General features: G+C 45.3%; 1 protein-coding gene across 1 annotated transcript; it reads left to right on the forward strand.

Moving 5' to 3' along the window:
- The first annotated feature begins 4,287 nt into the window (after positions 1-4,287).
- On the forward strand, positions 4,288-5,087 carry LOC147085118 (histone H2A type 2-C-like). The gene is made up of 2 exons (XM_085979308.1): positions 4,288-4,589; positions 4,943-5,087. Exons 1-2 carry the CDS (start codon positions 4,288-4,290, stop codon positions 5,085-5,087), a joined length of 447 nt encoding a protein of 148 aa, XP_085835434.1.
- The last annotated feature ends 11,611 nt before the right edge of the window (positions 5,088-16,698 follow it).

Raw genomic sequence — 16,698 nt, forward strand, 5'->3', positions numbered from 1 at the left:
AGGATTATTGCTTTCTCCAGCCAATTTATATGTCATCTCCTTGGATCTTATGCTGTCCGTAATTTACCTTGTTAGCCACGGTTGAGTCACCTTTTTTTTTCAAAGGCAGTGACTAAATACACCAACTCCAAGTAAACTCCACGCTGTCCTGAAAGAACAAACCCAAAACACAATGGCTCTTTTAAGAGCCACCCACCATCTCTCCAAAAGAGCTACACAAACGCATTTCCCTTTAGACTCAATTTACTGTAATTTTTCCCTTAACAAGTGTGTTTGAGAACGTTTGAAGATCCAGCTGTAGATTTAGGTTTGAATTCTCAGATAAGCAGTTTCACTGACCGGATCGACCTTAGTGTCTCTGTTGTATTTCCTGCCCAGTAAACTACAAACACGATCCGTGGTCGCTAGTTCCCTTTGCACTCAGACTCTATCTGCCGAAGAATTAAAAGCTTGTTTTTGGGATGAGACTCTGATTTCAGATGGGCCGAATGGCCGCCAATGTGCTGTAATGAATCTGTAATAGATTTAAAGTGCAGAGTGCCTCTTTTAAAGAATTTTAATTATATTGTCCACCTGTTGCTTTTCTGGGAAGCGAGTGGTCAGGGTCTGGAATGAACTGACTGAGAGCGCGATGGAGGCAGACTCAATCGTAGTGTTCAACAGAGAATTCTATAAGTACCTGTAGGGGGAAAAATGCAGGGCTACGGAGAAAGGGCGGGAGTGTGGGACTAGCTGAAGTGTTCTTGCAGAGAGCCGTCACGGGCTCCATGGGCCGAATTGCCTCCTACTGTGCTGTAACGATTCTGTAATCGATTTGAGGTGCAGCATGCCCCATTTGTTGAATTTTTATTATATATTGTGTTTATTGCTTTTCTAGGAATCCTTGATTATCAGGATTTCTCTGAATGTGTATATAGCTTTTGTGAAGATTTTACAGAGGATTGTAACGTCAACGTGGAGAGGTTGCTGGTAGCTCAGAGCCCTTTGTCACTCTCACTCTGAATCTGTTTTCTTCCTTCCCGCTCTCTCTCTTTCAAACCCCCTTATCCGCCTCAGGTACAGTCTGCCTTTCTCAGCCAGGTCCGCTCAGGCTCCATAAATAAAATTCTAAGGCGAGGGAATCTCATTCAGCGACGATTTAAGTGCAGAATCATCATGACTGGATGAGGTAAAGGAGGCAAAGGATTTGGGCAAAGGCGGAGCCAAGCGCCACCGTAAAGTGCTCCGTCACAACATCCAGGGCATCACCAAACCAGCCATCCGCCGCCTGGCTCGCCGTGGCGGTGTCAAGCGGATCTCGGGTCTGATCTACGAGGAGACCCGCGGGGGTGCTGAAGGTTTTCCTGGAGAATGTGATCAGGGATGCGGTCACCTACACTGAGCACGCCAAGCGCAAGACGGTCACTGCCATGGATGTGGTGTACGCTCTGAAATGGCAGGGCCGCACTCTCTATGGATTCGGCGGCTGAACATCTCGACCCTTTCAACCAAACACAACACAATAGCTCTTTTAAGAGCCACTCACCACCTCACTGAGAGTGCAGTGACCTGGGAGTGGAGATAGATTGTGATCGGTGAAGATGTATATTTTATCCCAACATCAAATTTAGGTGCGGAGGTGATTTAAATCACTATACGGATGATGGGCAGAATGGCATTTACTCATAGAATGGTAGACATTTACGGCACAGAAGGAGGCTATTCGGCCCTTCGTCTCTGCCAGCCATAGCCTTGTCGGTAGCGGCACTTCAGTACCTGTCAATTTCTGGTCTGGGATTTATGTGTGTGTTTTAAATCTATGGCCCTGAAATTAGGATCGGGAGCTTGCTGTGCGTGCAAGCCGCCGATGTGCACTTACCTGGCGCGCTGACATTTTAATCCTGGCCCGCATTGCATTTCCTCTCACTGGACCGCTTGAGGTCCTGCCGCGCTGTGCATGCGTGACCCAGCGGCGTACTTAGTGCGATGAACCGGCTGGGAGCACGTGAGCACAGGGCAACCAATGGGAGGTTGCAAAAGTTCATTCATGAGATTGACAGTAAGAGCTGTCAAACTCATGAAAACTCCTGGCTCCAAAACACTACTTAAACCTGAAAGAAAATTTAAAAAAACATTGCACTACTTAAATGAACCACAAAGAACTCTGAAAAACTACTTTAAACAATCATTTTAAAATTTGGAAAAAAAAATTATATAAAAAATCGGGGCTAAAACTAAACTTACCTTACTGTAAATTCTTAAAAAATAGCAAACCTGTGGAAAAAAAAATTCTCAATTGCATTAATAGACCACTTACCTGTAAAACTAAGTACTTACGTGTGGTTTTTTAATGCGTAAATACCGGAGAATTTACACATGCGCAACTCTCTAAAAATAGAGGAAATCCAAGTCGCACGCGCTGCCCAATACCGCGCACTTATGGTCATATCCAAGTACTTTTATTAAATGCGATGAGGGTATCTGCCTCTACCACCCATTCAGGCAAAATAGTTCCAGAATACCACCACCCTGTGGATGAAAATAAAATCTCAACTGAGGGAATGTGTAAATCTCTTCAGGAACTCCCACTCCAGTTTGCGGGTCACACACTTGGTTTATCAGTAATTTGGATGAGAATTAACATCATCTCCATGTGGCCCATTTAATGAATGATAAAAGTGATTGTTTCACAAATCACATTTTGGCTGGTTTAAGTGTGATAAAAAGAAGTCTGTTCATGCGCTAAAATACAACCCTCGCCTCGGCCTCCCCCACACTTTTTAAACCCATGGGAAGGGCCCATGCGAGCGCCGCTCCCCCAGCGGATGCCGTTTGCTCCGTGCTCGGCTGATAAGAACTACAAACACGGTCGTGGTCGCTCTTTCCCTTTGCTCTCAGTCCCGTTCATTTACAGCGCCTGCCGATGAATTAAAAGCTTCTTGTGCACCAGTCGCTGAAGATAAGCATGCAGGTGCAGCAGGTGGTTAAGAAGGCAAATGGTATGTTGGCCTTCGTAGCAAGAGGGTTCGAGTACAAGAACAAGGATGTCTTGCTGCAGTTGTACAGGGCCTTGGTGAGACCACATCTTGAGTATTGTGCGCAGTTTTGGTCGCCTTATCTGAGGAAGGATGTTCTTGCCATAAGGGAGTGCAGCGAAGATTTACCAGGCTGATACCTGAGATGGCAGGAATGACGTATGAGGAAAGATTGCATCGATTGGGCTTATACTCACTGGAGTTTAGATGATTGAGAGGGGATCTCATCGAAACCTATAAAATTATTTCAGGCCTGGACAGACTAGATGCAGGAAGGATGTTCCCGATGGCCGGGGAGTCCAGAACTAGGGATCATAGTCTAAGGATAAGGGGTAAGCCATTTAGGACTGAGATGAGGAGGAATTTCTTCACCCAGAGAGTGGTGAACCTGTGGAATTCTCTGCCACAGAGGGCGGTGGAGGCCAGTTCATTAAATATATTAACGAAGGAGTTGAATATATTTCTTAAGTCTAAAGGGATCAAGGGATATGGGGAGAACGCAGGGGCAGGGTACTGAATTTGGATGATCAGCCATTATCTCATTGAATGGTGGAGCAGGCTCGAGGGGCCGAATGGCCTGCTCCTGCTCCTATCTTCTATGTTTCTATGTTAAGGGATGAAACTCTGATTTGAGTCACCTCGTTCTCTGTCAAGACCTTTCCAATTTTTTTAATGCCATTTGTGAATCATCCGTTTATTAATTGAGACTTCGTGCAGTGTAACAATCCAGAATGGGAGTTATTTTAGAGAACAGAACGGGGTCAGTTTGATCGCTATATCCATCATCCCTTTTCACAGAAGGACTCCCAGTTCTGCTTTCCCTCCCGCCTGTGCAAATGATCGAGCGATAATCTGTGAAACCTCACTTTTACAAAGATTGAGCTGGAAATTGTCCTGTTTCAAAGTCAATGGAAATTGAATCCCGCCCGTTGCAGTTTCAAATTGAACGCGGAATTAATCCTGAAAATAATAGCCTGGAATTTGCAAGGGAGAGATGGAATAAGACAGAAGGCAGAATAAAAATTTCCAGAAATCTTTGGCTAATGGAGAATTTATTAACTTAATTCGCTGGTTTAGGAAAATATTGGTGGCCTTTTTGAAATTAAGTAATGGTTGGCAGTTTCACTGCTGAGGCAGTTATTTCCACACACTTCTCATTGGAGGGAAAAAACAGACTGTGATTGGTCACCAGAAAACACCAATGAAGTTGACCATAGAGCGACCAATCACAAGTACGCTATCTGCATTCCTCCAGAAGCTATAAGAAGGGCAGATGTGGGAGGAGATTTTCATTCTTTCTCTGAATGAGTGTATTGTGGAAATAACTGGAAGAGGAAAAACCAGCGGTAATGCTTGGGCCAGGGCCAAGTCTCGCTCATCCCGGGCCGGATTGCAGTTCCCTGTGGGCCGTGTTCACAGGCTCCTGCGAAAGGGCAACTACGGTGAGCATGTGGGTGCTGGAGCCCCGGTCTACATGGCTGCTGTGCTCGAGTATCTGACCACTGAAATCCTGGAGCTGGCCGGCAACGTGGCCTGCGACAACAAGAAAACCCGCATCATCCCGTGGGCTGCACGGTGGCATAGTGGTTAGCACTGTTGCCTCACAGCGCCAGAGACCCGGGTTCGAATCCGGCCTCGGGTGACTGTCTGTGTGGAGTTTGCACATTCTCCCCGTGTTTGCGTGGGTTTTCTCCGGGTGCTCCGGTTTCCTCCCACAGTCCAAAGATGTGCAGTTTAGGTTGATTGGCTGTGATAAATTGACCCTTCGTGTTAGGGGGATTAAACACGTGGGGTTACAAGGATAGGGTGGGATATGTGTTGGTGTAGGGGTTACGGGAATCGGGTGGAATATGTGTCGGTGCAGGCTCGATGGGCCGAAATGGCCTCTATCTGCACTGTGCGGTTTCTGTGATTTCTGTTATCCCCAGACACTTGCAGCTGGCCATCTGCAACGACGAAGAGCTCAACAAACTGGTGGGAAAGGTGCCCATCGCTCAGGGCGGGGTGCTGCCTAATATCCAGGTGGTGCTGCTGCCCAAGAAAACCAGCACTGCCAGCTCCAAGAGCAAGTAAAGCGGACAAGATTTAATCTAATAACCCAAAGGCTCTTTTCAGAGCCAGCAACTGTATCTAGGAAAGGGTTGGTTACTGTCGATCAATTGATCGCAATTGTAATGTATGAACCTTTAAGGGAGAGAACTACTTTTTACAGCTCCTGTATACTGTAGTACCGGCAGTGACCACTCCTGTATATATACCCTGAGTAATGATCTGTACAGTTAGTTCTAGAGTAACCCTCATTCAGTAAATACCTGTTGAATCGTTCCCTGCAGTCGTTGTCTGATTAATGAAGGACACAACATTAAGATACACGGATCTAACAGTGGCGACGAGCAAGTTCGAAACTACCTGCAACTCTGCATCACATCCCAGGGATTCGCTCCTGCAGAACAGTGGAAGAAGGTCGAGTCCAGAAGCACGGGTGTCGACCATGGGCAACTGCCCAGTCATCCAGCGGAGATTTGAGCATCGCAGGGGAGGCTGTCGAGAGCCAGGCTTGGCTTTCCAGTCACGGTGGTCCAGCGAAACGGGCTGGCATCAGGTACTGCGCAGACCCTTCCCGGACAGCGACAGGCTAGAGCCCGACCGAGCGGCACAGAAAAAGGCCGAGCAGCATCGACGGGGGAGAGAGGTGTCGAAGTCTCGACTCCCGAGTAAGACTCTTTAAACACAAAGTATCGTTAAAGACAGGCTTTATTTGCTTGCAAGGGAAGGGTTGTGTAGGCAAAGGCTACATCAGACCTCTTCGAAGTAATACAGAATTTGTAACATATTTATACAGTACAGAAACAAAACAGGCTTTCTATGCCACATGACATAGTATTGAATCATACATGATTACAAAGGCACAGACCTTGCAAATTACTGAAACAAGGTATTCCAGGCTTTGTTAGAATAACAAACAGAAATACCTTGAGATAAGATTAACTAATCCTTTATTATGGGATCCTTCTGTTCTCCCACTGTACCAACTGAGCCTGTGGGCCAATGTTTACCTTATCCTGTCCTTGGCTATTTGTTTGGTAAATGAGGCTCCTTGTTCAGCTTGTCACAGATAAGGAGTACATATGTAGCATTCCTAAATTGTCTCATCCCCTTGAAACTGATCAGTGAATCATTCTGTCGGCCATTTGAGTTTTTATTCTATGCCCAGAAAGCCATTTTGTGTCTAAGTGAGAAACTGTACTTCCACATTCTTCCCTTTTGTCCTTACTAGGACAACATAACTGAAATTAACCTCTTCCTATTGGTCCTCATACCAAATTTAGATTTTAGCCAAGGATACCGACTTCTTTGCCGTTTTGAACCATCCTTGGGATATACCTGTATTGATGGTTGACCTTATCTAAGATCGTCTTTCTTCTTTGTTTATTCTTAGTGTTTGGGTGTGTGTTCTTGCTGGGGTTTAATTATGTTTGATTTGATTTCAGGTTTATGTCTTTGTATAGTTCTGCAGCTTATGTTAGCCTGCAGTGTTCTAATTTTCCTGCAGCTTATATTAGCCTGCAGTTCGGGTGCCACTACACACCTTCTAAAAGGATATAGAACAGCAGCTTATAGAGGAGGACTAATTCATGGCCCACACAGTTTATACCTAACCTGTGGGGTTCTCCTAAGCACAAGTGCTTCTATGTAAGCCCCCAAAGTGCGGACCAAGTGATATACAAGGTCGACGTCACTGGCTTGTTGTTGAAAGGAGTCCTCTCTCTTTTTCCTAGCCTGCAGTTCCCATTTGAGTGGATAAATATGTTTTACAGAAAGAGGAGGGCATGTAGAATATATATGTATATATTTTGTCTAAGTCTTCTAATCCTTATAATTGTATATTATTCAATCGTCTCAGTTCCTCATCTAGGGGACCATTCTTTTCCTCTACTGACTTTACTTCTCTCTGTATCATCATATTCATTGCAGGCAAGACTGCCTTGCCTAACCTATTGCAACAACACTTAATTGTTGTGACAAACAGAGCAATGCATACAATCAGGGCTATTACTACTACCAGTTCATGCAATAATATTTGTCCTGCTGATCCCAGCCATCCTCCCAATATCCAGTCAGCCCAGCCTTGGTTCTTTGGGTTTTCATACTGACTTACTGCATCTAGCATATTCGTAAGGCATGTACAAAAAAGTATGCACGTTTAATTCTCGTTTCTTTCGGGATCTTTCCCCATCTCCTTGGCATATTAGACTCAGTAGTCCGACTAGTATACAAAACATAAGTAACGTCTTCATTGTTAGAGTCTTTCAAAATTCTATTGTCTCTATTCGGTGCCTTCTTGCAGTGGGATGCGTGAATCCAGGAAGATCTTTCCTTGACTTTTACAGCTGTGTTTGTAGTCAGGAGCACTTGATATGGTCCTTCGAAGCGTGGTTGCAGACCGTTCTTCCTTTTAAAAACCTTCATGTAGACGTCATCTCCAGGTTTCAAGTCGTGGCACTTTCCCTCTGCTGGACTCGTTTGAGCTTCCTTTACCTGTTGGTGAAAGCTGGAAATACATTTAGTTAATGCGATGCAATAGTTTAGCATAGCCTCGTCCATTTTATGAATGTCCATTTGTTTCACCGTAAATGGTGCTGAAAATGGCAGCCTTAGGGATCGTCCCATAACAATCTCATGTGGAGACAGTCCATTTGTCCTGTTAGTTGCTGCTCGCATTATCATCAATGCTAAGGGTAATAGTTCGACCCATTTAAGTCCAGTTTCACTGCAAAGTTTAGAAATGTTATTCTTCAGTACTCCGTTATGTCTTTCCACCAGTCCTGCGGATTGCGGATGATAACTGCAGTGAAAATGCTGGTTAATCTGCAAAGCTTTACATAGTTCTTTTATAATCGCTCCAGTGAAGTGCGATCCTCTGTCGCTTGAAAGCTGCATAGGTATTCCAAACCTTGGTATGATTTCTTTTAACAAGCACTTTGCTACTGTTACAGCATCATTCTTTTTACATGGGAAAGCTTCGACCCATCTTGAAAACATATCTATAATTTCTAACACATACTTAAATCCTAAACATGGAGGTAATTCAATAAAATCCATTTGTAAATGTACGAAAGGGCCTGATGGATTTGGGTGGGAGGAAGCCTGTACTTTCTCTGTCTTGCCTGGATTCATTTCCTGGCAAATGGTGCACCTTTCACTAATTTGTTTTGCAATTGCCGAAATACCTGGTGCATACCATGTTTGATTAATATAGTCTGCCATCCCCCCTTTGTCCGCATGCGTGAAAACATGAACGCATCAGGCAATCCATGGAAGTAAAGACTTTGGAGCCAACATGCGGCCGTCATGGTGAACCCATACTCCTTCAGGCATTTTAAAGCAAAAATCCCTTGCCCAACTTAACATTTTGTCCGGGTTAGCCTGTGACTGAAAGGCTAAAACATCATTAATAGAAGGTGGGTCATTATCTGATTTTTGTTGATGAAATACAAAGGCTGAGACCTGTGGCCCTGTATCTGACAGAGCGGCTGATTTAGCAGCTCTATCTGATCGCTCGCTACCCAAGGAGATCTGATCCTGACTGCCTGTATGAGCCTGACATTTAATGACTGAAATCTTAGTGGGGCACACTAGAGCCTTTAAAAGATTATTGATTTGCTCAGCATTCTTAATAGTTGATCCTGAGGAAGTTAGAAACCCCCTTAATATCCAGATCTGTCCGTAATCGTGAGCAACTCCAAAAGCATACCTGGAAACGGTATAAATGTTAACAGTTTGATCAGTAGCCAATATACAAGCTCTGGTAAGAGCGAAGAGTTCTGCTTGTTGCGCTGAAAAGGATTGAGGTAGTGAGAGTGCCTCCACAATCGAGTGATCATCTGATATGGCATATTCAGCCCTAGGTGATCCCTTGTCATCCCTAAGGGCTGACCCATCTACATAGTACGCTAAGTCGCTATTGGAGATAGGAGTTTCTGATAAATCTGTTCGGGGCTTAGTCACCAATTGGGTGATCATTTCGCAGCAATGTGGAGTTCCGTCTTCTTCTGTGGGTAGCAGCGTGGCTGGATTCAAGGCCGAACATCTTTGAATTAGGAGATTAGAGTTGGATAATAACTCAACCTCATATTTACTGCTGCGGGCTGACGTCAGATGTTGAGTGGCACATTTTGTCAATAGCACCTCAACTGAATGTGGCACAAATAAAATAGCCCGGTGATTGAGCGTGATACTGTGAGCTTGTTGTACAGCATAATAGGCAGCAGCTAGAATTGGCAGGCATCCAGGCAGGCCGCATGCAACGGGATCCAATTGAGTAACTGTCTTTTATAGTCGTGTCTTTTCCCGTGCCTTCATAAAAGGCAGTGCAATGCAGATTCATGTGCCAACTGTCTAATTTCAAATCCTTCTGGTACTCTGAGACTGTTCTTGAGGCACATTGCAGTGCTCCTACAATCATCATTAATGTGTGGCTTAATTCTTGGTTTTTGGTTGTCCACTGGTAGACGATGGGAGGGGAGCATTCTTGTAAAGGGCACATAGTACATCTATCGGTAGGGATGTGCGCCTGCAGTCCTTTTTCTGAACAAATTATTGTTGCCTGCATTTTGCACAGCAAATCTCTCCCTAAAAGGTTCATGGGGGCTTCATCTGACAGAAGAAAGGCATGCTGGCCAGAGAAATTGTCTGCTTGTATTTCTAATGGTTGTGACCACGTCATAGTCTGTGAGACGCCGGAAAGTCCTACACATGTGACATTCTTTCCAGTACACGGAGTTCCTCCAGCGTATTGCTTTGTTAATAGTGAGGTTGTGGCTCCTGTGTCAACGAGAAAAGGGACTCTAATGCCCTGCATTTCTATGGATAAATATGGCTCATCGCTAAAATTTAGTGATACTAAGGGTAACTGCAGGAGGTGGGTAACGTCGGAGGCTGCGTCTCTGCGTCATGCTGAATAATTTTGCACTGGCATTCCGGATTGTCCTTCCGTATTTCGAGTTTCCCAGGGGTTCCCTGTTGTGAAATTTGCCTGCGGACGATTGTGAACCTGGGCTTGGGTATTCATATTGTCGGGTGCACCTTCCCAACCTTGATTATGCGGTTTTGGGTAAGGGCAATTGGCTTTCCAGTAGCCGATCAGACCACAATTAAAACATGAGCTTGTATTTCCTCCTCCGTTCCACTGGCCCCTGCCACCACCTCCTCTACCCCTGCCTCTGAATCTGCCTCTGTTATACCCTCTACCTCATCCCCTGTTTTGACCCTGGTAATAAATAGTAGTCTGGGCGGTCGGGGCTGGAGAATCTGCCTGCTCCATTAACAAAGAAATTTTACTCTTTTGATCTTTATTCCTTTCCTGTATTCCTTTCAAGATTTGTGTCAATTCAGGAATGGTTTTATGTCTCCAGTCAAGGCAAACTAAAGTCAACGGTTCCTGAAGTTCTGTTCTGAGGCCATTTACAAGGGCGTTAATTAAAGGGATTTGGTCATTTTCTTTTGTCATACCCGAATGCTGTCCCACAACTGTTTCCATTCTTTCTATATAATCCTCAACATCTTCATCCCTTTTCTGAGTTGTCTCAATTATCTTATCTAGTGTTGATTATATTTTCCTGACTTACAGCACTGCGGTCGGGTGATTCACCACCCGCTGCGCCTTGTTGTTGCACTTCGTATTCAGGAGGCGGGGCTGGTCTTCTGAACCATCCCTGATCCTCGTCATCACTGGAATGAGTCGTGGGCATGGGAGGATATTCACAGGGAGGAGCGGTAGGCTTCGGGTTTTGTCTTAAAGGCATTAGCATAACCTTTTCTTGTTTAATCAATGTATTCATTAGATCTATTTTCTTATTTTTGTTCTCAATTTTACTAGCTAATATGCTGCATTCCTTACGTTTTTCTGCTTCCCTTTTCCAATCTGAGAAGGCAGACCAATTTACGGACTTTGCACCCCTTCTCCTTGGGTCTCTGCCTGCTAGGCAGTTTTCTAGACACCTGATTCTATCTAGGTTAAATGTACCATCCATGGGGAAAGGGTGTCTGTCTTTCTTGGTCCATCTAGCCCACTTAGGTAAATCATTTATGGATATCTGACCATAGTAGGTAAAGACATAAGAAGCGGGAGTTCCTTTTTCTGGGATCTTGCTCTGTGCAGCTCCCATCTTAGTTTTTTTTTTTTTTAAACTAGGCTCTCTTCTAGATCGCAGGTTTTGCCCCTTTACCCCCTTACGACTATTACTGACTGTCCAAAGGACCCTAAGTGATGAAAAATAACAAGTAATAACAACAGTCAAAGAAATGACAAGTAATGCAGCCGCCCAAACAGGCAAACAGACCAAATATTCAGACATTTATCTTATACTCTAAACTAAACAAATAGTCAATTCTCAGTTTGCGTTGTATGCCACTACAAGCTGAGTCCTTAACATTTAACTTATACTTTATGTGAGAGTCTTCTGCCTTAACGTTGTCAATAATCAACAAACAAAACGGAAAACAATGGTTGCGATAATTCTTAACCTCTATATTCATATAAAATCCTTATGCTTTAAAGCGAGGGGCTTGAACCCTCACAGAAGGTATCTCAACGGAGAATAGTCCTGAGCCTGGTAATACAGGTCATTAAAACACAGTGACAATCCTCAAACGATACTTTCTGCCGTGGGACTTTAACCCCGGTTCAAGGGACCCACCCTTGATACTGCAGTTTTAACTTGGTACATTATCTGTCTGGGACTCAGCCCTGTCGACTTTCCACTTGCCTTCTTTGCCCGATACTTTTTTTTTCAAAGACTTGTGTAGTCAGTATTCTCCTCCTTTCAGTGGTCAACAATAAAAGAAGCAAAAGTTGCAGGATTCAACTCAAATCTGAAACACGAGTCTTAACTTGATCGCAGTACTCACGTCGGAAGAAACAGACCACACCAATTCAATATCTAATGAGAAATCCTTTTATGTGATAAAACATCACTGTGGCCATTCAGGACCTGTCATTAGAGATTCACAATGTCCTTGTCCGTGACTTACCGAAAGGCAGCAAGCGATCTCGGTGGAACCTCCAAGTAATACTGTCGAAGTCTCGATTCCCGAGTAAGACTCTTTAAACACAAAGTATCATTAAAGACAGGCTTTATTTGCTTGCAAGGGAAGGGTTGTGTAGTCAAAGGCTACATCAGACCTCTTCGAAGTAATACAGAATTTGTAACATATTTATACAGTACAGAAACAAAACAGGCTTTCTATGCCACATGACATAGTATTGAATCATACCTGATTACAAAGGCACAGACCTTGCAAATTACTGAAACAAGGTATTCCAGGCTTCGTTAGAATAACGAACAGAAATACCTTGAGATAAGATTAACTAATCCTTTATTATGGGATCCTTCTGTTCTCCCACTGTAGCAACTGAGCCTCTGGGCCGATGTTTACCTTATCCTGTCCTTGGCTATTTGTTTGGTAAATGAGGCTCCTTGTTAAGCTTGTCACAGATAAGGAGTATGTATGTAGCATTCCTAAATTGTCTCATCCCCTTGAAACTGATTAGTGAATCATTCTGTCGGCCATTTGAGTATTTATTCTATGCCCAGGAAGCCATTTTGTGTCTAAGTGAGAATCTGTACTTCCACAGAGGGCAGAGCGCACAGGGCGCAGCCGGTGTTCAGGACCGAGCGGCCTCAATGGGGGAGAGAGGCGAGAGAGAGCAGAGCGCAGCCGGTGTTCAAGGGCCGAGCAGCATCAACGGGGGAGAGAGGCGTGCAGGAAAATGTGCAGAGCGCAGCCGGTGTTCAAGGGCCGAGCAGCGTCAATTAGGGAGAGAGGCACACAGGAAAATGCGAGGCACTGCCATTGCCACGAGGACCGCAGAGAGCGGCGTTGGCAGCAGCGCAGGAGCAGTGCACAAAACCCACAGGGCGTCGCCATTTGCCACGAGGACTGCCGAGAGTGGTGTTGGCAGCAGTGTGGGAGACGCCATTTTAAGCTGCAGCGGGGAAGAAGGGAAAGCGCGGGAGATGCCATTTTAAGCCAGTCTACCCACACCCAAAAATGCCGAAGAGTGCCAGTATCACAGCGTTCGACAATGAACTCGAAGATTGGACGACATATGTCGAACGCAAAGAAATATACTGCAAGGCGAATGAAGTGCCAGATGACAAGAAAGCGCTGGTATTGTTGATTTCAATGGGTGCAAAAACGTACGGCTTACTATGAAACCTAGTAACCCCAGAGAAGCCAGTAGAAAAGGATTTTGAAAACAGTGTCAATCCTACAGGACCACTTAAACTCCACACCGCTGCTGATAGCAGAAAGATTTAAGTTTCACAAAAGGAACCAGCATAAAGATGAAAGTAATGCTGAGCATTTAACAGAACTGCGCAAGCTATCGAAACGCTGCCAGTTTGGAACGGGACTAGCAGATACTTTAAGGGACAAGTTTGTGTGTGGGCTTCAAAGTGAAGGAACCCAGAAATGGCTTATCAGAAAAGGATCTTACGCTGGACAATGCTTTCAGCATTGCAGTATCACACGAAGCAGCAGCACAGGGCGCTGCAGAGATACAACGGAGACCGCAAGAATATGGCACATATAAAATGTCATACGGAACAGTGAAGTGCTATCGCTGCAGCAGAACAACACACGACCATAATGATTGCTGTTTCAAGGACAAAGTGTGCAGATTGTGTGGAAAAGTAGGACATATAGCAAGAGTCTGCAGGTCGGGAAAGCAAACCAGCAGCAAGAAATCTCCACAGGAGAAATACAAGAAGGTACATAAAGTGACGGAGAGTAGTTCAGACGAACAGGAGAATGATACAGACTCCGGAAGCAAGGAGCTGGGTTGCCTGAAACCAGATAATGTGATCAAAATGGAGGATCACCAAACTATCTGAGTCACACTCTCAAGACAGCAGGAGTCCAAGTGAAAATGGAATTGGACACAGGATCAGCCCTAACAGTCATAAACCGAAGGGACTACAAGCGGCTATTCTCACATATACCCATATACCCTTGAGAGATACGAAGATTGTCTTGAAGACGTACATGGTGCAAAAAGTCTACCCCAAAGGAAAAATAAGGGTGAACGTTATATATAACAGCAAGGAAACACCAAAAATGGACCTATATGTATTGCCAGATGGAGGACCACCACTACTAGGACGTAAATGGATCCGGAAGATACAGCTAGTTTGGCATTCCATACAGGCACTGACTGTGGCTGACAAAAAGGATGACGACGTCATACCTGGGTGACTGTCAAAGATCCTAACTGATGTGAAAGAAGTGTTCCAGCAAGGACTCGGAACACTAAAAGGCATGACAGCGATGATTATAATTTAAGAAAACGCAAGCCCAAAATTTTTTAAGCCCAGCTGCCGAAGCAGAGCTGGAGAGTCTGGAACGTTCAGGTGTACTGTCCAAGGTAGACTGGATCGAGTGGGCTACACCCATCGTTGCTGTGATGAAAAAGTCGTTGAGCAGCACGCCTGGGGAACCAAGGAAGGTTCGCATCTGTGGGGACTTTAAGGTAACAGTGAAACCGGTCCTTCACACCGTGCAATGTCCACTTCCGCGGATTGAAGATATTTTCGCCTCGCTATCTGGAGGGAAAAGCTTCACTAAGATTGATCTGGCCCAGGCATATCTGCAAATGGAGGTAGAAGAAGCACCAAAAAATACCTCACAATCAACACCCATAAAGGTCACTACCAATACAACCGGCTGGTATTCGGGGTAGCATCAGCTCTGGCTATTTGGCAGAGGGCAATGGAACAAGTCCTGCAAGGGATCACAGGGACTCAGTGTTATTTGGACGACATCCTGGTCACGGGCGAAAATGCCAGTGATCACCTTGCCAACCTGGAGCAGGTGCTCACTAGATTGCAGGAATATCGGCTCCGAGCTAACCACCCCAAATGCGAGTATTTATAAAGCAGATCTCGTATTGTGGCCACGTTATCGATAAAAAGGGGTTACATAAGTCCCCAGTGAATATTGAGGCAGTAGTCAAGGCTCCAGCACCGGAAAATGTGTCACAACTGAGTTCGTTCCTCGGGCTGGTAAACTACTGCCATAAGATCTAGCCAAATTTATCTACAATACTACACCCACTGAACACCTTACTGCAAACTGGGGTGCCATGGAATTGGAGTGACGAATGTAGATGAGCTTTCCAGAAGAGCAAAACACTAATCACATCGAAAGAGGTATTGGCCCATTACAACCCGGCATTACCAATTCGGTTGGCATGTGATGCGTCACCCTACGGCATTGGAGCGGTGCTGTCGCAGAAATTCTTGGATGGCTCAGAGGCCAATAGCCTTTGCGTCACGATCACTAACCTCAGCCGAGCGTAACTACACCCAGATTGACACGGAGGCCCTCAGCCTAGTGTGGGGAGTGAAAAAGTTCAATCACTATCTGCGCGGGCAGAAGTTCACCTTGCTGACTGACCACCAACCACTTGTCTCCATCTTTAATCCAAAGAAGGGCGTTCCGGTGATGACTGCACAATGGCTACAAAGATGGTCACTTTTTCTAGGGGCGCACCAATATGAAATCGAGTATAAGGGCACGAAACAGCATGTAAATGCTGATGGGCTATCATGCCTGCCACTGCCTACTGCGGAGGAAGCACCAGCAGTGGATCCTGTCGAAATATTTCATTCGACTATAATTGAATGCTTGCCAGTAACTAACGCTGGTATAGAGAAGGAAACCCGAAATGACCCGACACTGTCTCAGGTATATGATTTGACGGTGAAGGGATGGTCAGCACATGGCGACTCACTGTTGCCAGCATTCTCAACCAGAAGAGAACAGCTGTCAGTATGCCAGGGGACCTTGATGTGTGGATCACTCGTGGTAATTCCACCCAAGTTAAGGGAGAGAGTGCTCAATGAGCTTCACGAAGGTCATCTGGGAGGGGTGAAAATGAAAAGCCTTGCTAGGGCTTATGTGTGGTGGCCGGGGATCGATCAGCAAATCGAGGACCTGATAAAGAGCTGCTCAGGATGCCAGAAGGTCCAAAATGCACCACCACATGCCCCTCTACACCCACGGGAGTGGCCCTCAACTCCATGGCAAAGGGTGCATATTGATTTTGCTGGTCCATTCATGGACTCAATGTTTTTAATAGCCGTGGATGCGTACTCGAAATGGCCTGAGGTCATCAAAATGTCCTCCACCAACACGGAGAAAACTATTGCAGTCCTACGGACCATTTTTGCCAGGAATGGCTTGCCAGAACAGATTTGCTCCGACAATGGACCACAGTTTGTGTCCGAAGAGTTCCGGAGGTTCTTGAAAAAGAATGGGGTAAGGCATTACACATCCGCCCCGTATCATCCAGCCACAAATGGATTGGCTGAGAGGTTCGTACAAACTTTTAAGAAGGAATAAAGGCTATGTACAATGACAACATTCCACTGCAGCACAAGGTGGACAATTTCCTGTTCGCCTACCGGAATGCGACACATGCAGTCACCAACCAGGCCCCAGCCATGATGTACTTTAACCGAAGGTTAAGATCTCTCCTGGAATTGCTCAGACCAAACGTAAGAAGAGATGTTGAGAGTAAGCAATTCCAGCACATCCATGAGAAGCCAACAAGGAGCTTCAATGTAGGGCAACCAGTCTTGGCCCGCGACTACCGAACAGAAAAATGGCAGCCTGGAAC

The sequence above is a fragment of the Somniosus microcephalus genome, unplaced genomic scaffold, assembly GCF_052327205.1.
Source record: "Somniosus microcephalus isolate GS21.2 unplaced genomic scaffold, FLI_Smic_1.0 unresolved_chr9, whole genome shotgun sequence".
Taxonomy (NCBI): domain Eukaryota; kingdom Metazoa; phylum Chordata; class Chondrichthyes; order Squaliformes; family Somniosidae; genus Somniosus; species Somniosus microcephalus.

Coding starts and splice junctions, on each gene's coding strand:
- LOC147085118 (XM_085979308.1), top strand. CDS start 4,288: ATGTGGGAGGAGATTTTCATTCTTTCTCTGAATGAGTGTATTGTGGAA. Junction 4,590..4,942: donor ATCATCCCGTGGGCTGCACG/GTGGCATAGTGG, acceptor TGTTATCCCCAG/ACACTTGCAGCTGGCCATCT.